The 26807-nt window shown below is 45.9% G+C and overlaps 1 protein-coding gene across 2 annotated transcripts in view; it reads left to right on the top strand.

The window, feature by feature from the left end:
• The window catches only part of LY86 (lymphocyte antigen 86), a 53970-nt gene that overhangs the window by 17971 nt on the left and 9192 nt on the right, over positions 1–26807 (top strand). Inside the window, exons 2-4 of one of the 2 annotated variants that reach the window (XM_007173915.2) lie at positions 10955–11041; positions 12630–12758; positions 15728–15963. In XM_007173915.2, the coding sequence (XP_007173977.1) occupies positions 10955–11041; positions 12630–12758; positions 15728–15837 (326 nt within the window). In that variant the 3' untranslated portion in view covers positions 15838–15963. Of the gene's footprint in view, positions 1–10954; positions 11042–12629; positions 12759–15727; positions 15964–26807 lie in introns of those variants that run through there. The other variant, XM_007173914.3, reaches the window with a different exon arrangement.

Here is a 26807-nt window from a genome sequence, read left to right as displayed (position 1 = left end):
ACTCATTTATTAATCTGAAGTCAGGTTTCCATCTTATTTTTCATGTCAGTTTGCAATCTTCCAACAGAATTCTTTTTATATTTTTAGCAAAAGTATTTTTAATCCTCTAAACAGGAGGAAACTAATAGGATTGTGTTGATTCAGGAAGCAGAGAAGTGAGTCCTTTTCTTAATTAGGAATTTATTTTGCTGGCAGAGGGTCCAAACCAAAGGCAGCTGGTTCTTTTCTCCTCCAGTATCGACCAGTGAGTGCTTGTAGACCTATGTCATTCCTGCCACGGGATTCTGTTCCTGGGTGGTCCATGCCACACAATGAGAAACATCCTTCTCCTTCCCATCAGGGAGAGCTCTACTGCAAAGCTGGGACATCCAGCAGATTCATTCTGGTTCCATCTCCTAATGTGAGACATACAAGAATAAGTGGTGAACCAGTTCTGGGAATTAGGAATCCTGCTTCCCGGATTTCAGTACAAGACATCCTGGTAGAAACTCTCATTGAGTACCGACTCCACCTTCTCAGTAAATCTCCAGGGTGTTTTTAGGAAGAGTCGATTCCATGCTCTGGAGATACTGTGCCTCTTATCCTCTCATGAAGAATGCATCTGTGATCCCCCTTGAACACTTCCTCTCCCTTTCAGTGCCTTCTGTTGGGCACTCATGCTCATTCCATATCAAGGTGGTCAATTCAGAAACAGTGTCACTCTCTGGACCCTTTGCTGACTGCTAACAGTGAAGAGGAGGGTCTTTACACGTGTTATGGACTGTATTGTCTCCCCAAAAGTCATATGCTGAAGCTCTAAACCCCAGTGTGATGGTATTTGGAGGAGGGGTGTTTGGGAGGTAATTAGGGTTAGATGAGGTCATGAGGGTGGGGCCCTGTGATGGAATTAGTGACCTTCTAAGAGGAAGAGACCAGAGAGGTCTCTCTCTCTGTCTCTGCCATATGAGGACACATGGAGAAGTCAGCAAACCAGGAAGAGGGCTCCCACCAGGAACCAAATCAGCCAGCATCCTGATCTTGGACTCCCCAGCTTCCAGAACTGTGAGAAATTAAGCCACCCAGTCTGTGGTATTTTGTTGTGACAACCTGACAAACTAAGACAAACCATCAGCTCCATCAGTAGGCTTGCCTCCTAGGAAAAGTGTACATTGATGTTTCCTCCTGTGACTCTGATGGGGGGTTGGAGGCAGCAGTGGACACTTTGTTACCCAGTGTGGGGAGAGCAGGACTCAAGGGGGAAGAAGTATATAGTAAGTTGCTCTCACACTAGAAAGCGCTGGGGAAACAAGTCATAAGAATTAGCACTTGTTCTGCAGGCCTCCATGTGACAGCGTGACAAGAACTGCCTCAGGGGTCCTGAACACAGCACTGGGAAGGAAGGGGGGCTATGGAAGGAAACCCCCATCACGGCTGGTCATCCAAGCCGCCCTCCCCCAGATGGACATTACCAACAATTAGCCACTGCTGCGTGTGCATGTCACAGCTTCTAGGATTGGATCGTTCCTGAGAACATCCATCTCATGTCATGGAGGGAGTTTTGCCCGCACCTTGAAGGCTGAGTGGGCAAAGAAGTTGTCAACCCCCTGTAGTTGTTGACTACAAGCCCCTTTCCCGATTCCTCCCAGGGAACAAGCTTCTTGTGCAAGTGTTTCTCTTAAGAGGGCATGCCTACCAGGCTGGAGGGAATGTAATATGCACGGCCACTCTGGAAAACTGACTGTTTCTTATAAAACCAAACATACACTTACCATATAACCCAGCGACCTCAGTCCTGGGTATTTAACCCAGAGAAATGAAGACTATGTTCGTACAAAAACTTGTACGTGAAAGCTCATGAATGCTTTATTTCTAATAGTCCCAAACTGGCCAGGTGTCCTTCAACAGGTGAGTAGTTAAACAAGCTGTGAAACATCTACACTATGGAAAACAACTCAACCACAAAAACGAATGAGACACACAACCACCTGAATGGGTCTCCAGGACACCATGGAGAATGAAAAAAAAATCCAATCTCAAAAGGTTGCATACGTGGTGATCATTTTGTAATGTATAAAAATATTGAATCACTGTGCTGTATATCTGAAACTAATATAATATTTTAAGTCCACTATACTTCAATTAAAAAAAAAAAAATATATATATATATATATATATATATATATAAATATATGACAAGAAGAAAGCGTACATACTGTATGGTTCCATTTGTATAACATTCTCAAGATGACAAAATTATACTGCTGGAGCAGTGATTCATGGTTTCTGGGGTAGGGAAGGGGAGATGGGGTAGGGAGTGCCTGTCAAAGAACAGCATGAGGAAGGTTCTTTGTGTCTGTACCTTGATTGTGGTGGTAGTAGTTGAAGGAGTGAATAACAACACCGTTACTAAGATTGCGTTTAACCTGCAAAGGAGCCGGGCCAGGTAGTGTGGAGTGAGAGCATGGGAGATACGCCTTGCACACAGAAGACAGTTTGACTCTATGTTGACAATAAAATGAGAGATTTAGAGTATACGTGTATCTTTTAATTGAGTTTGTGTTTTGGCCATGTAGTATCACAATTAGGTGATGGAAGTGTTATACTCCAGATGAGAGTAGAAGCCTGTTCTGGTTTGTCTTTGTATCCCCAAGACCTAGTGCTCTTCCTGCCATGTGTCAGGTACTCAGTAAAGTGAATGTGAGGCTAAGTTGCAGGTCCCATTCTCCAGCCACTAAGAGGCACCGTCACCTGTAAGACAGGTTCGAGTTTGCTCGCACCCTCATGTTAAGATTTTATGTGGTACCATGATACCCCCTTGGTAACCCACAATAAAACTGTGCATTTAGTGTTTATTGTCAATCTACACTTGAGATGCAAAAGATCAATCTTAATAGCTTCAAATGGGTCGTTATTTTCCTTGAGACATTTGGCGAGGTGTTTTGGATGAAAGCTCATCCTCATTGCCATATCTCTCTTTTTGGTCTCTAATGTGTATACTATAATACAAAAACCATCTCCTTCTAAGCTCGTGGAAGCCAAACGCAGGTTATTCCTGGGGAGTGGAATTCAGAGGCCAAAAGAGGACGCAGGTTCACACCCCTTCTCCATCAATACTGAGTTCCAATGAATCCGATTCCTTTTGCAGTTAGAAGCAGACAAGGTGAGGTATCCAGAATTTTGAATTTGGCAGCCCAAACCTACCTTCACACTCAAAAATGCATTCACCAGGCTTACCAGGCAACCTGCGGGGTGTAGGAATTCTTGCCCTCTGTACAGCTACACACAGGAGCTGTTCCACTGTGATGGTGTTCATGCATTTTGGTCGTGTTTGGTATCAGGCACCATGTTTAAGCATTTTCAAACACCCACTCTACATGTTCAAGCTGAAGAAACAAAAAGCCAGATTGTATACCCAGCTTTGGCCAGGTGAGTCAATTCCCAATGAAATGCTGACCAAGGAGACTGGAATGGGGGCAGAACTACTATTATTTGAAATATAATAGCCCATCGGGGAGCTTTGCCGTGCTATTCTATAGTAATAAGATTTGACAGGTGGAGAAACAAGGAGAGATCAGGAAATAACAGAACAACTAGCTAGAATACATTTACCACCTTGTAAGTCATTTCTTTCTCTTCAGTGGCAGGGAAGGAGGATGAGGGAAGGGAGAAAGAAACACACCACGGCGCATCAAGGATAGAAAAGAGGATATTAATTTTCTGTTGCCATGGTAATGGATTTCCAGCAATGGCTTCTCACCGAAGACTTCCCCCCCATCCTTTTTTTTTAGGGATAATGACCCTTGAATGTTATCCTAGGAATCACACAAGAAAATTAAAACTCCCCCATGAAAATACTGCCATGTAAGAAAGCAAACTTTCAGATCCATGCACAACCAGGCCTGTACTGTAAACAGTACAAGCTTGCAGAGCTGGTAATCACCCAACCTAAAAGAAGAAGTCAAAAGCAAGATCTGTTTATTTTGTGTTATTTGCAAAAGAATTCTGAAAGATAGTAGAGGTACATCTGCTAATATTTGGCCTGGGACTAGATTTTCAACCACACTCAGAAACTCCATCCTAAGTGCCAAGGCAAATACCCTGGTTATTATGATGATAAAGTTAATAGGTACTAACACCTTTCCAAAGAGCCTTCCAAGTGTGGGGAAAATCAATCACTGGCTTCAAAACTCAGGCTTCCCAAGTGATCACTGGCACCCATCACAGATGGACGTGAAAGCCCAGCTTCCCTCCTGGTGTCATCAAACTGCCCAACCTTCTCTCCTTTTCATCTATTTGTCCAACCAGCTGAGATTCGTGGGTGTGTCCAGTACTAGATGCTGGTTATCTAAGGATGGATAAATAAGACAGAATTCCTAACCTCCACAGCTTAAACCCTAGTGTCATCTACCTACGAGAGATACAAACCAGCAAGAGTTCCCACACTTCATGACGATAAAGGTATGATGAAGATGTACAGAGCAAGCCATGCATGAGAGACCTTAGGAAGGACAGACCAGGAAACTGCGGGCATCCTGGGCAGGAGAGTGGTTGAGCTGGATTGTGAAGATACAAAAGGCAGGAGAGAGACAAACAAGGTTTTCCTATATGAGATCCAGACCTCCCTCATTTACTGGAAATTGTCCAAATTTTCATGCTGCAGATAGAAGTAAACATTTTCAAAAGGTAGAGAATAAAGCGAGAGCCATTTATCCTGCAACTCTGAGTTAGCACCTGCACTGGAGATACATGAGGTCAGATGCAATGAGAAGGGGAGAGTAATCAAAAATATAAGAGGATATAACAGAATAATATATAAGAGAAAAGTCCCACCCTCTTGGGCCTGACCTTGGTTGAGGAGGCAAAACATTATCATATAAGATAGTGTGTATGTAGTATGAATACTAGGTAGTCTACGCTAAATAACTGGCATAGATCTAAGTTCATAGCAACAGAGAGAAAGAAGCTGGTGGAACAAGGCAACATTTCCCAGAGAGGTCAGGATTTGGACAGAAAGGAGAGAAGTGATCGCAGGCAACGAAAGCACAGGTCAGATCCTGTCACGCCCTTCCTCTAGAATCATTGATGGCTCCCCAGGCACAGTTTCTGGCTCACTCTCTATGCTTCCCTGGGACGAGGACAGCCCTATCTATAATACTTCTAAAAACTAAGTTGGCTTTTTCTCACCTTCAGCCCCTCTTATATGAGCCAGTTTCTTAAGATAAATCTCTTGATAGACAGATATTATATATATTATATTTCTATATGTACATGATAAATATCCTCTATGTGTTATATCTGTGTCTATATCTAGCTAGCTAGCTAGATATCATCTCTATATATTCTATTGCTTCTGCTTCTCTGAAGAACTGTAATATATCAGGTTTTATTAAAGAACAAGAAGCTATCCAGTGCTATTTTATTAACCAACCAGAAGCAGACCAGCTTTGCTCACATTCTGTTTGCCCAAGATTTTCTTCTCTCCATAAACCGTTAGAGTCGATTTCACCAGTGCATCGGAACGATGTGCTGACAGTAAGCCCCTCCCCTGTCTCTGTTGTCTTTCTCTACCCTCCCCAAGCCATGCCTCTACTGGAAACGTGCTATAAAACATGCCGTGGAATATCGAACTCCCCTGGAGGAGCCTGTTTTCTGCCAACAGCACACGCAGGAAGCAATATCATCTCCTAAAGTCATGTGGGTTAAGGGATGTTAGAAGAAAGTCAGTGCTCTGGATCTCAGGATGTAGCCCGCCTAAGTGCTGGAGGGGAGCACAGAGAAAGAGGGAAGGAGTGGGAGGGAGAAAGAGAGAAAGAAGGAGAAAGAGAGAGAGACTACCTTCACGCAGCAGGAAGGTCATGGACAACCTTGTATGGACTTGGACGTGAATGTGGGGAAGGCTAGTGGAGGGGAGGCTGGAGGGGTGTCAGCTCCTTTTCAGGGTGACACTGCTGTCGGAATTCCACCCTCCCCCCACGGGAGCAGGAAAGCCAATGCTTCACCCACTTTGCAACAATTTTTAAAACCTAAGCAATAGAACTCCATGCACATGTGCACACACATGCACAAGTGTGAGTAAAGCTAGTAAAATCTGAAAGAGCCCTGTGGGTTGTACCAACATTGATCTCTTTGTTTTGATACTGTACTATGCGTAAGATGTCACCGTGGCGGGGAAGCTGGGTGAAGGATACCTGAAACTTCTATCTTTTTGCAACTTCCTGCGAGAATATAATTTCAAAATACAAAGTTTAAAAAAAGAGCCTCAAGCAGAGCTATGAAATTGGAAAACGCGACTAGCAGCATGAGAGACGGCCCCCCTCCTCTGTCCTTCAAACCATGAAACCAGCAACACAGAGGATGGACACAGGGCACAGAGCAACACCATGGGCTCGAGGACTTAGGGATGCGTGGCTCGCCTGAGACACACCGGCTCCTGGCCTCATCAGGCCCTCGGCCCCACCATCCTCGGGGAGGAGTTGCACTTCCAGAGGCTGAGTTTTGTTTTCTTCCCCCTGATTCCAGTTGAGAGCCCAACACTGGCCAGAAACACCCCAGGCCAGCTCAGCCTCTCCTGGAGAGCCGCCCAGGGCCAGCCCCGCCAGGGAGAGCACAGGCAACCAACAGAACTCAAGGCCCAAGAATGGCTCTGCAGCTGAGACGTGTAAAGAACCTGCACATGCTAGACCTTACCCGTTTACCTAAGTCTGTTCTACTCCACGAAGGAGCATGAAACAGTTCCAGGACGCATTTTCCTGCCCTTAGCAGGAGTGCAGGTGCTGCTGGCCCCTTCCCCAGCCCCTTTCCCCACCCACCGAGGGACTTACTGTCAGCCGTTCGGAGGAGCCTGACTTCCAGCATACGTGGCCCCGGTGCGTGTGGACAGCAGGGCAGGTTGGGGCGTATCGGCCTCACCCACCGTAACTGCTGGCCTCTCTTAGGCAGAAGTCATACATGAGGACAGAACAGACAGAAACGGGGTAGAGCTTAGAGGCAAAGGAAAAAATATTTTCCATGAACAGATCATATATTTTCCTATGAAGCTTTGCCTCTTTCCTCAGTCCATTCACTGCTATACAGTGAAGTGTCTGGAAGAAACATTTATCTCTGCCCTCAAAGCCCAGGAACACCAGCTCTCATTAACTTTTCCATTTTATTCTTTCAGAAGATCCACATTCAGATAATCCAATTTATATGTGGTCAAAATTACCTGAGGCAAGTGTCCAAGGAAAAATCCCCCCACCCTTGTCCCCAATCAATTCTTACACTGTATAAGGAGAACTCCTTTAAAAATGCAACCCACTGTCTTTTTTTTTTAATTAATTAATTAATTTACTTATTTATTTTTGGCTGCATTGGCTCTTCGTTGCTGCAGGCGGGCCTTCTCTAGTTGTGGTGAGCGGGGGCTACTCTTTGTTGCGGTGCACGGGCTTCTCATTGCAGTGGCTTCTCTTGTTGCGGAGCACAGGCTCTAGGCACGTGGGCTTCAGTAGTTGTGGCATGTGGGTTCAGTAGTTGTGGCTTGCGGGCTTTTAGAGCGCAGGCTCAGTAGTTGTGGCACACGGGCTTAGTTGCTCCGCAGCATGTGGGATCTTCCCGGACCAGGGCTCGAACCTGTGTCCCCTGCATTGGCAGGCGGATTCTTAACCACTGCACCACCAGGGAAGCCCCAACCCACTGTCTTTAATTTTGGTAGGTGATTCTGAGGCATTTGTCTGGCAATTGAGAAAGCAATTCTTTAAAGCAGTGGTTCTCCACCAGGTGAGTTTGCCCCCCAGGGGATATTTGGCAATGTCTGTAACCTATTTGGGCTGGAATTGGGGCCGGGATGTTACTGGTTTCTAGTGGGTAGAGGTGTTGCTGCACAGGACAGCCACCCCCCAAAAAAGATTTCTGACCCAAAATGTCAATAGTGACAAGGTTGAGAAATCTGGCTTGAAAGTTCTGCACAAGTTGATTACAGATAACCTCTATTATTCATTCAACAAACCACTACTTGGAACCTAGTATAATCTTAAGATATTATGCTGGGCCCTGAAGAAGGAGAGCCTGCCTTGAAGCATCTAGTAGAGGTTTACAGGAAAATATAACGTAGGGTAGAGCAGCGGTCCCCAATGTTTTTGGCACCAGGGATCGGTTTCGTGGAAGACGGTTTTTCCACAGACAGGGGATGGGGGTTTGGGGGGGTAGGGATGGTTCAGGCGGTAATGCGAGTGATGGGGAGCGATGGGGAGTGATGGGAAGCACCCAATGAAGCTTCGCTCGCTTGCCCACTGCTCCCCTCCTGCCGTGCGGCCCCGGTTCCTAACAGACCGTGGACGCTATCGGTCCACGGCCCATGGGTTGGGGACCCCTGGTATAGAGCATGCTAAGTTCCAGAGCGAAAATACAAGTCAAAAGAGGAAAGGCTATAAGTGTGTGAGGGTAGGATTGGGGGATGGGAAGAACGGATGTCATTTTCCCCAAGACAACTGCAAAGTGCATATTCACTCCCAAATATAAAATTCACCCTCAAATATAGAATTTGCTCTCAAATATAAAATTGAAATAACTGCTAGAAAAGAGCACCAAAGCCCTAAGCACTTTTTAAGCAATCTATCTTTCTGTGTTTATACTCACATCCTCAGAGAGAAGCAACCTGCTTCTTCCTTTTTAACTTTGTTTGTTATTAAGATTATTTTCCTAACAATAGTATTTTTCCAGTGCCAGGGAGATGTTTTATTTCCTTCTCCCGCCCTTAGTTTATTCTCTCCATCTATACATTTAAAATATTGATAAGCACAGTGTAATTTTGTACCTGCTAATTAGCTAAACAACACATGGCTAGCCTCTTTTACCTTTCCGCAGATCGCAACTTAAATTTGTTCACAATTTTGAGGATGCACATTCCTAAACGTCTGTTCGTTGGCCTCTTTTTCAATACCGAGGGCCAAATGTGTAGCAGAAACAATTGTCTCCTTACCCCCTGCTTCCATTTTCCAAGCTGAAAGAAACCCTGGGATGACACAAAGATGCCAGTGAAGAAGTAAAATAAACATAAGAGAAAATGGCTTATCCCCCCAGAAAATTAGTGACCAGATCATAGGGGGTTTCATCAAACAAAAGTGCACCTAGATTAGATTCGCAAGGCTGAATAGCCTCGTGATCATTTCCATGGCAGATATCGCAGACAATTATGTGTCTCCCAGGGCAGCGATGTGGATGATTAAACGGTCTGGAACGCTCCCATCGACAAATGTGAGCTCATAGCTAAGCTGAAATTGAAACCAGTTATGAAACAGAACTGCCAGATGCCATATGCCTGCATGCAAAATATTCCAGGCAATCTTACTAATCAGAAACTTAACATACGTCTTCAAGGCTCCACTTTGTGAGCGCCTCTGTGCAATACTGGGTGACAACTTTGTATTTATTTGTTTTTAAGTCTGGGTTTGAATCTTGACTCTGCCACTTTCTAGTTCTTGAACCTAGGTAGGTAAGTCAGCACCACCTCTCTGAGTTTTTATTTTCCCATCTGTGAAATGAGGACAATCATGCCTGTCTCTCAAGATTGTCATTCATTCTATCAGTCTAGGTCTGGTCAGGAATTCAGAGACCCTGTCAGTTATTTCAACAGAGAAAATTTAATACAGAGCGTTGGTTAAGCAGTTGTTAGAGAACCAGAAAAGCAGAAGGAAGCAGTGAGGAAGCAGCTACACCCAGAGGGCTATGAGCAGAGGACAGAGGTTAGGGTTGTTAGAACCTGGAAGCTTGAAAGAAGGGCCTGGGGAGCTGAGACGCTGCCAGCTGGGGAAGGGGTGATGGCCTCTGAGACACCATCATCACAGAAGCTTGGAGCCAGTAGAGCTGAGCCTCAGCTGATTCCAAGAAGGTGCAAAACTCCAATTAAGAAAAAAATAAAGCAAAATAAATAAAGTGCAGTATAAAGTAAAAAAAAAAAAAAGAGAGAGAGAGAGAGAGCTGGACACTGGAACAAATTGCCACTGCCAGGGTGATAGGCCATCGCCGGGTGACACGCTCAAGCGTCAGCAAGCGTGTAAGAAGAAGCAAGTCCTTCTCCCGTTCAGCCCCTGTCTGCCCTCTAGCACGTCTCTGGCAGGTGGCAAAGGAGAAACGGGAAGAGAGGAGAAACGGGAGAGCCCCCAGCTTCACACAGCAGAGCCCTGAAGGCTGGAGTTGAAGCTGAGGTAGCTTAATACATGGCCCGTTCATCCACTCGTGTGTGCATTTATGGAGTGCTTACTATGTGTCCGACTGCAAGGCCCTGTGCTAGGCACTGGGGAGTCTGAAGACTTAAGTCGATAACTCATAAAGTGCACAGTTCAGTGTCTCACATAACATAGACTCTCAGTTAAAATCAGTAGTCCTCTCTGGGGCCCAGTGGGAAACATAAAGGAAAAGGACATGGAAAGCAAAACAATACAAACAAAACAAACACTGGCTCTTGCCTTTAGGAGCTCGGTGTTTAGGTTAATTATCGTGGGACAAGTCAAAGAGCAAAGTACAAAGTCATACGTGCTTGTACACTTTAAAAAGTATCTCGGATACAGGAAGGAAGGAATAAAACATGTATTGAGGACACGGGGAGGGGGAAGAGTAAGCTGGGACGAAGTGAGAGAGTGGAATGGACATATATACACCGCCAAATGTAAAATAGATAGCTAGTGGGAAGCAGCCGCATAGCACAGGAAGATCAGCTCAGTGGTTTGTGACCACCTAGAGGGGTGGGATAGGGAGGGTGGGAGGGAGACGCAAGAGGGAAGAGATATGGGAATATATGTATGTGTATAGCTGATTCTCTTTGTTATAAAGCAGAAACTAGCACACCATTGTAAAGCAATTATACTCCAATAAAGATGTTAAACATAAATAAATAAATAATAATAATTTAAAAAAAAAAAAGAATTGCTGTGCATTTTGAATATGAGCTTGCAGCGTATGCAGTGTCCTCACACCTAATCCGTTGTTTTCTTCTTGGCAGACGCATTACAAGATTTTGGCTTTTCTGTTGACCAGTGTCCCAAACAATTAAAACCAAATCTCAACATCCGATTTGGAATCATTCTGAGTAAGTAAAAATTATTGACATAATATAAAACATTCCACAACCTCTTTGTGGCCCAGACACCCAATTGCTCATATTTACTGCAGTGGCTGGCTGAACCACTGCAGCCCATCACTCTCTGGAATTAACTCTATTTCCATTTTCGTTTCCATTTCTCTCTCTGGGTAATATCCAGGTAGAGCAGAACTCTCACTTAATGCTGTGCTTTTGTACCAAAAAGACCCTAGGCACTCATTTGGATATTGCAAGCACCTGGAATCAGTATATCCAGCAAAATAAAGAAAATATTTTGAGCCTAAATATTGATGCCTGCTTAAGAGAGACCTTTTTTGCTTAGTTATCTCAGCCACAAACAAGTCTGGGACCAGCAGCATGGTTTATCTCTGCATTACTTCATTCCCCAAATAGCTCTTGTAAGTTCTTGAACCTTGACACAGGCAAAGACATGGAATATCTTCTCCCTCCACCCCAATCAATGAGCCAGAACGATTTCTGATTGTTTATTTTTACGTGGTAGTGTCATTACAGTTGGTCATTACATTGCTATAGCTGCTAGTGTATCTCCTTTCTAACACAGATTCATCAAAACCAGAGCAGACCTACTAGAGAATGGACTTGAGGATATGGGGAGGGGAAAGGGTAAGCTGTGACAAAGTGAGAGAGTGGCATGGACATATATACACTACCAAACGTAAAATAGATAGCTAGTGGGAAGCAGCCGCATAGCACAGGGAGATCAGCTCAGTGGTTTGTGACCACCTAGAGGGGTGGGATAGGGAGGGTGGGAGGGAGGGAGATGCAAGAGGGAAGAGATATGGGAACATATGTATATGTATAACTGATTCACTTTGTTATAAAGCAGAAACTAACACACCATTGTAAAGCAATTATACTCCAATAAAGATGTTAAAAAAAAAACCCAGTGCAGAAGGAGTTAATAAACTGAGCATGTGGGATCACTCCAGAGAAATGGAGGGAACATTCCGGAGGCCAAGAACTCTCATGCATCTTCATATTTCCAGACCCTGTACAGCATCTGGGCTCTATACCAGCAGCTCCATGGATGATTTAGGGAGAGACAGAGAGGAAAGAGGAATAGAAGGAAGAGCGGGTGAAACATAGAAGGGAGGGATGGAGGAAAAGGCAGAAAGTCGGGAGCCAGCTCTGCAGAGCCGCCGGAAGCTTCCTGTGTGACAACGGGACAATGTCTGCCCGGCATCAGCGGTGAGGGTAGGCAGGCTGGACCACAGCCCACTGCTCTCAGGGGAGGCACCTGAGACTACGTAGCTGAGAAGCTGTGGAAGCCAGGCCCCCGGCCGCCACATTCAGGGGCCATGGCATCAGGCCAGGGAAGCAGGTCAACCACCTACTCTAAGCAGGTGAAGTTCGTGAAAGGGCCGTGTTTCATCCCCAGGGCTGTCCCAGTAGCATCGCCCAGATACTGTTTTACCAAGAAAGAAAACTGTTCCCCATACAGCGCAGACTTCTGGAAAAGAAAGGTCCTTCGGCTCACGCGTTTAGGAATTTTGAACACTTTGATGCACAGCAAAACCCACACTAACAGGAAAGCTGGTCTTCCCTTTCCCTTCAGGGGAGGACATCGAGGAGCTCTTTCTGGACGTCGCTCTCTTCAGTAAAGGCCTGTCCATTCTGAACTTCTCCTACCCCATCTGTGAAGCGGACCTACCCAAGTTTTCTTTCTGCGGAAGAAGGAAAGGAGGTAGGTGTCTGGCTGGTTGATGGCCCAGAGGGAGGTAGACAGGAGCTTGCGGCCGAGGTCAGGACACCCAGGCCGGCGTCTGGCTTTCCCCCCTCACCTGTGGACGAGCTTCACCTCACGTATCATCACGTGTTGTATAAAAATGACCGCACGGCCCATCCCACAGGGCCTGCCTTCCGGGGGAGTGTGAACGTCAAGTGAAATGTGCCCATCGGGTGTTTACAAAGAGAAACTTGTTACTGTTAGTGGTGGTACCATGTGAACAATGACTAGCGACAGAAAGAACAAATAGCTTCCCCAAATCCACTGAGATCCAGTGTTTCCAGGCTTCTCGTCAGCGGTCCCTTTAGTGGCGGGGTCTCCTCGATATACGCTGGCGGGATAAAATGAAGCTTTCCAAATGTCACTGTTGAACTGTGGTTGTTCCCTTTGAGTCAATGGCCAATGGCCAATAGGGACATTAGGTATCTTGACTCAAAATATATTGAATAGAAGCATGAAACCCACTGTATATCAACCCTCTGCTATTCGTACCCCACTCTGGCCTGTCCCCCGCCACGTCCTCCTTGCCCTCACCACCATCTTCACTGAGGCCCTGAGATGCCTCTGCGTATTTAACTAAAACTTGGGTCTGACTTGTGACTGACCTTCCCCGGAAGCTGCTCTCACCCCCCTTCCCAGGGCCTCCTTCCTGCCTCCGTCGGCCAAGGGAGAGCAGACCCTTAATCCCACAGCCCACAGACACCTGCTTCTCTATTTCCACATTCACGCAAACTAGAGAGAAATCACCCAATTATGCTTTCTGAACAAACAATCGAGAAGAATTGGGGTCCCCTTCCCTTCCTAAGGGATGCAGACGAGGGAGGTTTGTGCAGGAAAATGGGGGAATTTAAGGGCGTGCAGGCTGGAAGAAGCAGGGTGGACCTGGCTGTGATGTGCAGATGACAAGCCTCAGCTCCGCCCTCCCTCCCCACCCTCCTCTCTGCTCCCTGAAGTGTGGGACTCATAACTCAATTCTAGCACCTGCCATGTTGGCCTCTAATTGCTCACTCCCATTTGTCATCCCCAGTAGACTTCCTGTGGGTGGGGTGCTATCATCTCCATCTTCTTATTCCCAGGATATTAGATGTGCTGATACATAGGGAGTGCTAAGGACAGCACACGTACAGAGTGAAATAGCTAATGCAACATTAAGCACTGGTATCACACACTGTTCTAAGAGCTCTTCATCCAGTGAGTCATTTACTTCCTACCCCACCCCACCTCAATAGTATTATGAATACTCTACAGATGCAGAAAACAAGGCACAGAGAGTTTTAGGACCTTGTGCCGTCTCAGAGCTGGTGAGGGACCCATGGCTTCAAGCTGGGCAGGCTGGCTCCAGAGCCATAATCTTGGCTTCTAAGGAATGAATGAGCCAAAGACCAAACAATGAAAGGTATGAATGTGCCTTTTGACCAGGAGTTTATTTAAAATTATTATTTAAGAACTCTTTCTGGCCAGTGATCTTTGTTTTGAATCAGGACATTTTAAAATTCTTAACTAACCTACCAAAGAATGATTAGTCAGTTTTCCTTTCTCAACCTACTGGAAATATTTCTGATTAATTGGGTGCATTGATGTATTTCCCCAGCACGGTGAACTCTTCATGAGTTGGCCCCTATTTAACTTTTTCTACCTGCCCTCGGCCATGCCTGTACCAAACTCCTCACCCTACAGTCAGTCTCCTTCCCACTTCCTTCCTTCCTTCCTTCCTTCCTTCCTCCTTCCTTCCTTCCTTCCATCCTTCCTTCCTTCCTTCCCTCCTTCCTTCCTTCCTTCCATCCTTCCTTCCTTCCTTCCCTCCTTCCTTCCTTCCCTCCTTCCTTCCTTCCTTCCTTCCTTCCCTCCCTCCCTCCTTCCTTCCTTCCTTCCTTCCTTCCCTCCTTCCTTCCTTCCTTCCTTCCCTCCTTCCTTCCTTCCTTCCTTCCTTCCTTCAACACTAAGTCCCTACTCCATGCCAAGCACTTTGGGGAGGCTGAAGATGAACCAAAAATAGTTTCTGCCTTCAAAGTCATTCGTGATGGTCTGAAGGGATTGGAGATTCACAAGACAACTCTTCCAAGTTGCATTAAAGAGGTATAAAATGCCAAGGAAACTGGTTGGGTAGAGGTCATTCCCAATGGATTCAACCTGTTGGAACAGGGCAATCTGGGAAATTTAATACAGAATTACTTTCCTGATTGCCTTAGGTTCTTTGAAAGCCAGTTAGAAGCTATATATAATATAGCATAAAATGCTGATGGTCTGCAAGCATTCCTGATTTTACAGAATGTTTTGGAGGACCTCAAAGCATCTTGAACTGATAACTAAATAATAACCCCCCCGAGAAAGATTGACATCTTCATAAGCTGCTACCTCTAGCCGGCATCTACTGTCCTATCTCCTGTCTTTGGCTTATCTTTCCAGTGTTTCTCCCAAATAAGTATTCTTGAACCCAAATGTACGGTATGCATTCTTCCAAGCATACTGGCATAGTGGTATGCTTGGAAGTACCGCCAGCTTAGTAAGAAAGGACACATACTGGGGTGTCCTTCACTCCTCCTTCCTTCTACTCCCTGGATAAAGTCTCCCCATCTCCCTCCTGGACAACGGAAATGGCTTCTAATTGGTTTCCCTCTCTCCCTACTGCCGCCAGCATAGTCTTCTCAAATACCAATCTGTTCATGTCTCCCCTCTTCCCAAAAGACTCCAAGAGTCCCCATCTCTACAGAACAAAGTCCAAGTTCTTTAGTGACCAAAGTTCATCACACATTTGACTCTAGCCTGTTTCTAGACACATCCTGCCCCACGAGGGTGCACCCTTAGCACCAGCTTTATCATAAGTCATTTGCCACTGTCCAACCACACCCTGTGTTTTCACTCACATGACGTTGTTCTGATGGTCCCCTTAGCCTCGAATATCTGTTCTCCCTTTGTCTTCTGCCCAGACCTAACTCAAGGATCACCTCCTCTGGGAAACCTTCCTCCAGCCCCCAGCCTGGTGAAATGCTCCCTCTGGATCCTCCTGGAGTATCACATTCTTACTTATCTCAGCTGAAATTATACTATATAGTGTGTGTGCGTGTGAGTCTTCCTTGAAGGCAGACACCTCAAACTGTGAACTCCCTGAAGGAAGGGGGAGTCTGTCTTGCTCCTTTCTATCTCTGCAGACCTGACAAAGACAGCCTGGCACTGACTAAAGATGCAATAAATAATTGAATTTGCCTATGATGGGCTAAATGCAAGTTTACCAGCCCACTTCAGAAGTGACCATCTGATAATGTTTATGCAGGCCACAGACAAAAAGCATGTCAAACCCTAGTAAATATCTTGGTCCTCCAAGTTTAAGAAAACTGAACTATTTTTTCCTCCGTGAATGGTTTTAATAAGTTTAATAAAACAGAAGAGATATTATTCCCCAAAACTGAGGTAGTTCAATTCAGTTCCGCAGCTTGAAAGGCTGGTGTTTATCTTATCTGAACACTGGGCAGCCCTGCAGCCATTTACTGGCTTTCTTGCTGTGGGGTTAATAATTGCACAGGTGGGCTGAGAGCCGAACTTGGGGAATTGCCAGGAAATTTCAAGTAGTATAAAACGATCAGAAAAGCAATACACAAATGCTGCGTAAACAAATGCTTATGTAAATTACATAAGCCAGGAAAGAGTAAAATCTTACATTCAGAGGCTTCTTGGGTTATTACATTTTTTTAACCCACCCACAAACCTACTGCAGGAATGATTCTATTGAAAAGAAGTGATTAGAAAAGGGGAAAAAACGGCACCGATGAGAAGTGAAGTCAATTCAAGCTCAAACACCAGTGGTGGCTGGCGCCGAATTAAGGAGAAAGCTGAGTGCCTCCGGGGCTGCAGGTCCTTCTCAGCAGCGCGGTGAGAAGACTCGCTGTCCACCACAGGCCACACGTTACATACGGTATCAGCCGCAGTTGAGTTGTCTGATGTTTCCACGGCATTACGACGCATTCCTCTGCACCCAGCAGGCTGTTCCCCAAGCCAGATAACACTACAGAATGGGTCAGGCTTAGTAAGACTGTGCGAATAAAATGTTTCCTTTTCTTCTGCATCTTCCTCAGCTAGCTCTAAGGCAAAAGCACATGGGATTCAAAGAGCCTATGATGCTCTTTTGACATTCCCATTTAGGGTGTGATGGATAATTTGGGGGAAACAGCCTATATGTCCAATTATAGGGAATTGGCTGAATTCAGCCATTTCTTCAGCCAAACAAAGGTACTATCTGCTGTGCTTTTAAATGATGTTGTAGGAGATTATTAAGTTACATAAAAAGATACTCATAAGGGCTTCCCTGGTAGCGCAGTGGTTGAGAATCTGCCTGCTAATGCAGGGGACACGGGTTCGAGCCCTGGTCTGGGAAGATCCCACATGCCACGGAGCAGCTGGGCCCGTGAGCCACAACTACTGAGCCTGCGGGTCTGGAGCCTGTGCTCCCCAACAAGAGAGGCCGCGATAGTGAGAGGCCCGCGCACCGCGATGAAGAGTGGCCCCCGCTCGCCGCAACTGGAGAAAGCCCTCGCACAGAAACGAAGACCCAACACAGCCAAAAATAAATAAATAAATAAATAAATAAAGTAGCTATAAAATAAAAGCATAACCTATAAAAAAAAAAAAAGATACTCATAAGGATATTGTTAAGTGACAAAGAAGCTGCTATAAAAGAGTACCCACTATTGGATTTTGTTTTTATTAAAATGTGTGTAAGGGCTTCCCTGGTGGCGCAGTGGTTGAGAACCTGCCTGCTAATGCAGGAGACGCAGGTTCGGGCCCTGGCCTGGGAAGATCCCACGTGCCGCGGAGCGGCTGGGCCCGTGAGCCACAGTTGCTGAGCCTGCGCGTCTGGAGCCTGTGCTCCGCGGCGGGAGAGGCCGCGATGGTGAGAGGCCCGCGCACCGCGATGAAGAGTGGCCCCCACTTGCCACAACTAGAGAAAGCCCTCGCACGGAAACGAAGACCCAACACAGCCAAAAATAAATAAATTGATTAATTAATTAAAAAATAAAAAAGTAACTGAAGTGAAAAACCAATTGAGGACACAAAAACAAGGCAAAAATATAAAAAAAAAAAAAAAAAAAAAAAAAATGTGTGTAAGCGTATACACCGAAACACTCTGAAATAGTATACACTTAGGTGTTAATCATGATTACCTCTAAATGGTGGCACTGCAGATCTTTATTTTCATCTTTCTGGAAATCTCTTTTGTTATTATAATAAATTTACAAGGTTGCTCTTTTAAATATTAGTTGATCTTTGTAGGAAAGACTAGAGAGGATGAATTCTCTCCCCTCTGGATAGTAAATAAGAGTTTTCAAAAAAGAATCATGATCTACTTAACACTCAATGATATTTGGAGTTACACAGAATCTGAATCAAAGTGTCGGATCATCTAGTATCCATTCTGTACTCTTTCCGTATGTTCCCACAGCCCCCTTTACTGGCTGGCTGTGGGTTCATTGAGCAGGAACCAAAATCGGCCCCTGTTTTACTTCCTACCCTGTCAATGCTCCTCTGTTCCTTTCTCTCCTCCTGGCATCAGGTCATATAGATCCATTTGCTTTGCTTGATCTTGATGCTTTCAAACTGGCTCCATCACTGTTTACGACTGAATTGGGATTAAATTGAAAGTTCCTAGAGACCACACCTAATTACTAACCCTGAGGAGGGAAGCTTCAGTAAACTTCTTAATACCCAAGTTATAAGAGTAATGCCGGGAGAATCTCCATGTGGTTAGATAGTGTGTGTCTGCGTGTGTGCACACGTACGCACAGGATATATAAGATCATAAACTAGGAGACCTGCAGGGTAAGGGCTCTTCTTTGACACTTGACAGCTGTGATTGACATGGAGGAAACACGATGAGAGGACTTGACGTCATACATGTGTCAGAATCCCAGAGAAGACAGCAGTCCCATGAGAACGGCTGACGCATGGTGCACCCATCCCTGTACATGTGCAACAACCGCTTTCCAGAAGGAGCAAAAATCTATTATGAAATACACACAACAGATATTGACATACCTCACTTCATGCAATATATAGGCCACAGGCAAACATTAGTTGTGGACTTAATTTTAAATGCATCGGGAAAGCTTGGAATTAAAATAAATATGACAGCGACATGTTTTGCAAGCTGATGAGTCAAGAAATAATTGCTCCCTAGTTTATCTTTTGTGTAAATCCAAACTTACCTACGTTCAGTGTTTGTCCAAAGTGGGGAATACATCATAATTAGATGAATTTCAATATACAGCAGAGAAGATCCCCTGAGAACAGTTTTTCAGGTCTGACATGACATTGCCCGCAAGGCAGATACTATCCCTGACAGCAGCTAAGGGATCTGTTGCAAATCTCACTGATTTCACACCTATGAACAGATGAAGGTGAAATCTTAGTGGGCGCTCTTGCCAGCCACCTGTCCTCTCTCCCTCTTGTAAACCTGGGCATTTCTTGTCTGTCCTGGTTCACGCTGAGCACGTGAGCCCAGCCATCACCTGAGACCGTCAGTTACAGAGGCTTCTCAATCTGACTCTGTAACTATACAGAGTTCAGTCCTAACAGCTCTGTCTAGATCAGCAATTCACATTTCATCAGCTAGAGTTCCATTGCCCTTGCTGTCTCTAAGTGCTCCTTATCTCGGGTCTAAGAAATGGAAGAAATTTGGAAATTGCTTAGATTTGGAAAAATTCCCACAAACACTTTCTGCAAAATGCCTCATACCTTGCACCTATAGGAGAAAACAGGAAAAAACACTTTCCAGGCAAGTGCTACCTTGAAGAAGGTCCACCGTTTACCTATGCCAGTGGCCCAAAAGCCTCTGTCAAGCACACCGCAGCCTTTCCTCGGGCCTCAATTTTCAACTGTTTTGCATTCACGGCCCACATTATTAATAAATGCAGGCCCCAGGAACTCGGTCACTGATTTCTGCTCTAAGAGAAGGGGAATAAGGGGCTTACCTGAGGCCTCAGTTTAAGAATACATCTTCTCTAGGGTAGCATTGCCTGCCTGTTTGCTCATCTTTGATTTCTGGGCCGTTGTAGACCTCTTGCTTCTCCAAGTTGCTTTGCTTCAGGCTTTCTGCTCTGCTGGTCCTCGGGATTTTTTTCCTCAGTCTCTCCCCATCCCAGCTTCTGGGCCTGTCCTTCACCCACCACTGGTCATAGCCCAGATGACAGTGTAGCCTACATGGGAACTCGTGTGTCTTGGTTCTGTTTCCTCTGGATGAGTCAACAGACCCCTGGAGGGAGTGCTGGTCCTCTGCCACCTGGGAATCACACAGGTTCTCTGCCGTCATCATCCTCACTGTCATGTTAGAGCTGCAGGCAGCGTGCTGCCAAAACCAATATTATTTTCTAAGAATTTTCTGCTGCCTGCCTCACCACTGGAGAGCGGGCAGCTGAGCCCGGTCCAGTGGTTCTCAAACTCGAACCTGCCTCAGGATCACTTGGAGGATTTCTTCAACCACAACTTGCTGGCCCCACCCCCAGTGTCCCCTTCAGCACCTCTGGGGAAGAGCCTGAGAATTTGCCAAGTCCCCAGAAGAAGTTGATGATGCTGGTCCAGGGACCACACCTTGGGAACCACTAGCCTGGTTACGGATAAGCACAAGGTTGGAAGCCAGACTTACATAGTGCCGAACCGTTACTGTCCCTTATGGTTACGTGACTTCAGGCAAAATTTACCCTGAGCCTTGGTTTCTGCATCTGACAACAAGGAGGTACAAGTGACTTCATGGGATTGTTGTAAGGATAAAATTGGACAATATATACAAAGCCCTTAGAATAGAGTCTGGCGTACAGGACGCACTCAGTAAGTGATAAATGGCAGCGACTTCCTGCAGCTGATGAGGGATTTCCCAAGCAAGGGCTCTGAGCCCCTGAAGTCATCATTCTCAGAGTGGAAGTCTGCATTTTAACAAGACCTGGAGAGGCAGCAGCGCCTTGGAGGCTTAGAAGTTTAGGACCTTTTTCCTCAGAGGTAGCAGGAGCCTGACTTTGGTCCAAGCTGTGTATTCTCTGGTAGCTGACAAAGCAGAGCCTACGCAGCCCCCTTTCGCCTCTGGGGAGAGAGTCCTGTCTGCATTTCTCATGGAATTGGAAATTTGAAGCACCAGCAATTTAGCCTTCAGCCTTTCTTCTCTTCATGTTTAATTCTTTGTCTGCATACTTCAGGTAGCTGTGGATTTCCTGCTTGTTATGACCAGGCAGCAGCTGCTGCTGCAAATTCATGGAGAATCAACAAAAACAGTGGTTTATTATTGCATTGGCAGAAAATGCCCACCCTTGAACTGCCAAAAACAAAACAAAATAGAAACAATGGTCACCCTAGAGAGGGTACCAGCAATGACCAAGTAAAAAAAAAAAAGGACTTTTTTTACTGAGAGAAGAAAGAAAGAAAGAGAAGGAAAGAAAGAAAGGAAGGATGGAAGGAAGGAAGGAAGGAAGGAAGGAAGAAAGGAGGAAAGAAAGAAAGAAAGTGAGAAAAAAGAAAGAAAACATATTGCCTGTTAAGGAATCCTGTAGCCCTGGGAGCTTTCCCTCCATCTTCAAATTCAAGCCTTTTTGTAAATGAGCCAAGAATGTGTTGAACTTGTCCTTTGAAATCCATCAATTCTTTATTTTTGTTGAGCCCAGAATATTGAGGCTAATGATGACCTAGGACCAAAGAATTTTTAATTCTCTAAGACAATATGGGATCCTTTACAAATTCTCAGCCTGTTGTGGAATTTCATAAATCTGATTCAGTGACTTACACTTCCGTGTAATAAACATTTAAGAAGCTTGTTGAGAAGGCCAACTCCCAGCTCCGCTGTATCACTCCAAAACTCGGACCCCATGGGTTGCTGGTAACAAAGAACCTGAGAGCTCTGAGACCCCCGGTCTGAGGAAGGCCACACTCTGTGATGTCTATTTCATCATTTACAGTCACACTGCTCTTTCCTGTGGCCACCACAGGTGTCTGAAGATCAACTCAATTTCTTCTCTTCTCTTTCCTCCCACCACCGTCTTCTTCATTTCCATTTCTGGGAATCTAATCAGCCCATTGATGCACAATTTGTATTTTGAGAGTTATAGTAAATGCTTATCCACAGAAATCCAAAAATAGCTTGGTAGGGAAGAAAATTTAAATCCCCCTTCCCTTCTTACTGCCAGATGTTACAGATCTCACAGAGGAAACCTGGGCAGCAAAGACAAAAAGCCCTTGTAGGAGGAATGAAGTTGGAGAAAATCATTTCACCTCCTGGGCCATCCGTGACTTAATCATCAGCCCTGTCCAGTACAGTAGCCACTAGTCTCATGTGGCTCTTGAGCCAGAAATGTGGCCCGTCCAAAGTGAGATGTGCTCTACGTGTAGAGTATACACCAGGTTTTGAAGACTTTGTAGAAAAAAGTAGTATGAAAAAAGGATTTAAAATATCTCATCAATACTTTTATATTGGTTGTATATTGAGATTATAATATTTTTAATATTCAGGTTAATATACATGCATTATTAAATTAATTTCACTTGTTTCTGTTTCCTTTTTTTCAAATGCAAATTACAAATGTGGCTCACATTATATTTCTATTAGACAGTGTTGACCTAGAACTGCACTGTCCAGTATGGTAGCCACTAGTCACAGATGGCTATTTAAATCATTTACATTTAAATTAAGTTAAAAATTTAGCCATGCTAGCCACATTTCAAGCTCTTAATGGCCACATGTGGATAGCGGCTGCCATATTTAATACTGCAGATATACAGCAGTCGCATCTTTGCAAAATGTTATATTGAACATCACTGACCTGGTAGTTTCTATATGGCTCTAAATTTTTTTAACCATCTGTCCTGAGTTCAGCTGTATGAATTTATGCTAGAAATTTCACTCTCTAGTCCAGCCATAGGCCCGGGTACCTTCTCTTTTGCTGAAATCCTAGATTATGCTGGTGTCATGGTTCCAAAGGGCCCTTTGCTGGGGCCCCAGATCCAAACAAGCCACCACTCTTGGCCCCTCTCTGAGTCCAAGATCAGTGTATTAGGTTCCTACTGCTGCTGTGACAAATCACCACGACCTCAGTAACTTGCAACACAAATGTATTCTTTTACAGTTCTAGACATCAGAAGTCTGAAATCAGGGTCAGCACAACTGTGTTCCTTCTGACGGCTTCGGGGGAAAATCCATTTCCTTGACGTTTTTAGTTTCTAGAAGCAGCTGGCATTCCTCGGCTTGTAGCCTCCTCACTCCTCTCTGCTTCATCCTCACATCACCTTCTCCCTCTGATCTCCTCCCTCTTATGAGGACCCTTATGGTGGCACTGGACTCACCCAGATAATCCAGGATAATCTCCCATCTCAAAATCCTTAACATGATTGCAACAGCAAAGTCCCTTTTGCCTTGTAAGGTAGTATTTACAGGTGCATTTACAGGGAATTAGTAGTATTAGGTAGTATTTACAGGGAATTATCACATGGACATCTTTGGTGGGGCGGGGGGAGGGCATTAATAGCCTGTACAATCTCCAAATGGAAAACCAGTACAGCTTGTCCGACCTCTGTATACCATGACCGTGTGAAGAGGCCAAATAATGGTGCATAATCCAAGGAAAACTCATACTCTGTATGTTTTCAATGAAAAATGTCCTCCTAGAAGTGACACTTCTGAGAACTTCACAGATCATACAGCTGCTCATGTAGCTGGGGCAAGACACGGGTTTCTCGGTTAGGGGATCCTATCACTTGCTCAGAAAAGGTTTGCCTTATTGGGCTGTTGTCGCCCTTTGCCAGACCCCATAAAGCTCCCACCTGCCATGTCACCTGCCCAGAGGAGAAACCATTTGGCTAGAAGTCAGTGACGAGACCCATGTGTGGGAACATTTCTCTAAAGGGAGTAAGACGGACAACAAGTCCTTATAGGAGTTTGTCACTGAGAAGAGGCCAGCGTGATATCAGGGTAAAAAGAGCAGGGTAACAAGCACGTCTCCGAATGGCTGGAGAGGTGGGATAGCAGGACCATGAGTGAGTAAGCCCTGGAAGGATGCTCATTTTAGAGTCTTATAAATGATCCATTGCAAGTACACAGTGAATGTCTCCAAATATAAATAACAGTAAGTTTCTCCACTAGTAAAAGGTCATACAGAAGATCTCACAAGCCTGTTTGAATGGACAGGGAAAGAAATCAAAGTGGTCAGCATGGGCAAAACTAAGATGACTCGTGTAGGAGCCCAAACTCTGATTCGATAGTCATGAGCTCCAAAGTACCACTGTGATTCTGACAAGGACAAGCTATGATTCCTGGAACACGCTGACCCTCCACGCAGTCAAAGGGGTCAACAATCTCGTGATATGCTGGGGATGAAACTGATTATGTTCTAACCACTGAGCCCCCAGTAGCAGCAGAAATGATCCTCCCAACGAAAGGGTCATCTGACATGCCAAGGAATCCCAAAGCTTTCAACTCCAGGCTTTTAAAGTTTACTTTATACATTACAGGCTGCACCACTGGGTGCACTGCTCAGTGACAGTACAAGTCCATCCAGCTGAATGAAGGGGATAAAGCCCGAGAGGCTGGCCGTGCGCCTCTCCCCTCCTTTCTCTGCTCCCTCTTCCCTCAGACTTGCTGGCTCCCTCCCAGCCACGCCCACACCCCGCTCACCCTCCTCCGGGCACAGCTGCGGTCGTCACCTCCTTGTCCCCCTCTCTTCGCCCTGCCCTCTCTGGAAGGGTGATGCTGGAGCCGTCACAGGGACGATCCAGGGCATCCAACCTCCTTCCTGTTCCTTGGGGCTAAAGTCAGAGAACAGGTTCCAGGGGCTTCAGATTTGCATTCTAGGCTGCCTGGCACCATCACCAGAAACAGGTCCAAATACATCGGCAGCCAGGTTTCCAGGACCACCTCTAGCTCCTACATGGCCGTCACACAAACTGGGAAAAGTGTACCTTCTGCCAGGAAGCGCCTCAGTTTGGGGTCCCGCCCCCGCCCACAGCAAAGCCAGAGACAAGGACTCAGGGGGTAGTTGATTGGATAGTGATGTCAGGAAGCAGGGTGAGAGAGGAGTGAGAGGGACTCGGGGCGGGAGGAAAAGCCAGGGAGCGATGTGTCAGGGACCTGATTACCAGCGTGGAGTAGGGTCGGCCCGCTGGACCCTTGGGGAACCGAGATGTGTGTCTCAGAATCATCCCTCTGAAGGTCAGAAGGCTGCGGGCATTTATCCCTGGATTCCAATCCTCCCTGGTTGAGGGCATCCTCCGGGGGGCACGGTCCTGCACCGCCCGGTCGCCCGCCATGGGCTGCCGAGCAGCAGGAAAGTGGGAAGCCCTTGACCTGGGAGGATGTCGGAGAGCATAGTGGCTGCCACCAGAGCTGCCGTGACTCCACAGCGGGCTAAGGGACGCGGCCCGGGACACCGCGAGTCTCCGCTCCCACTCGCGTCCCCTGTGGCCCCGCCTGCTCTAATGTACCGGTGTAGCTGCAGGATCACTCTTGAGATGGTGCAGGCATGCTCACAGCCTGGAAGTCCTCCTCTGACCTCCCCTCGGGGGGGACCTGCCGAGGCTCTAGAGGGTAACAGGCTACATGGCCCAGGAGACAGAGAAGCTGACCAATCAGGACACACCAAAAATATACAATAAAAAAATCAACTCTGGGCCTGGACTTAGCCTGGGGCTACCTGCCCACACCTGCCCGGAATCCACTGAAACCTTGATGGAACCTCAAGGCTTTGGGGCCTCACAGGGGTTCAATCGACAGCCGCATCCACCCCAGAGGCAGTGAACACTCCTCTGTGTCCCCACCCCAGGCAGGTTCTTTATTAATTTAAATGAGGGCCCTACCCAGCAACTAGCTCAGCACTGCCCAGTGGGACCAGAGATGCTGACACACCCTCTGGGGTCGGAGACCGAAGGAAGCGGGGCTGGTCAGAGCTCGGCAGCTGAAAATGTGGTTCACAAGTGGTCGCATCTGGTGCCTTTAAGGAAATGCCCAAAGGCAGAGAGGAAGGACAAGTGTAGAGTTGACTCGGAGTAAAGCGCTCACTCCCTCTCACTCCAGAGACGAGGCTCTTGGTCCGCCTGGAACCTCCCTCTTCACCCTGGGACCACTGCCCACAGCAGCCCTTGTTCACGCTTCCTAGACCCCATGACGCCGCCCACTCACTGCACGGCAGGATGTGGGCTGTGTCCTCCTGGCTCAACACTGCCCCCCAGTCCCTGGGGGTCAAACGGGAGTCAATGAATAAAGGATCCATGTAAAAAAGTCTTTGCTCTGAATATATTAATTGGCCCATTTTTGATAAATTGTAACTCTAAGTATTTTCACACTGTCAAGGACCTTAATGATGCTTAAATATTGATGACATTTTTGTAATAAGTTTGAAAGACTGGAGGGAATTCGCATAAGATACTAGCAAGGGCTGGGAAATGGTGAGATTCCATCTAACGGAATCCACACAATCAACAAGCACTTCCTTCCAGGCCAAGATCTGCCCTGGTTACTGAGCAGCTCCCAGCCTCATATCAGTCTGATCCACACTCTTTGGGACCTTTAATTTCCACATTTTAAAATCCATTTCCTCTCTAAAAAGACACTGTGTGCCAACCACACAAAGATCTGGGTCCCCAGAAAAGCTGATTGGCAGAAATGACTTCAAGTATTCAGAAGCAGAAGGGTGAAGTTCTTTAATTCACTGCACATTAAAAACTGATCAAGATTCCAAAAGAAGGAAAGAAAGAAGTGGGTACAGATATACTGGGGCTCGTTTTATTGTATTGGAGTGTGAGGACGTTAATTAAAGGAATCTCGGAATCAGAGATGATCTGAAAAAGGAAGGAGCGAGAATTTAATTTTAGGTGTTGTTTCATCAGGTTAAAAAAAAAAAGATAGTTTCATGAGTTACTTGCAGCAACTCTCAGGAACTTCGTGGGTCCCCAGAAAAGCTCCAGTTGAAACTGTAAAGTGAAGAAGATCTAGTTCATGACACTCTCTCACCCCAGCAAAGGACCTTAATAGTGAAGCACAAATTAGCA

Source organism: Balaenoptera acutorostrata, chromosome 10 (genome assembly GCF_949987535.1).
Source record: "Balaenoptera acutorostrata chromosome 10, mBalAcu1.1, whole genome shotgun sequence".
NCBI classification, from domain to species: domain Eukaryota; kingdom Metazoa; phylum Chordata; class Mammalia; order Artiodactyla; family Balaenopteridae; genus Balaenoptera; species Balaenoptera acutorostrata.
This window is presented reverse-complemented; position numbering and strand designations above follow the sequence as displayed.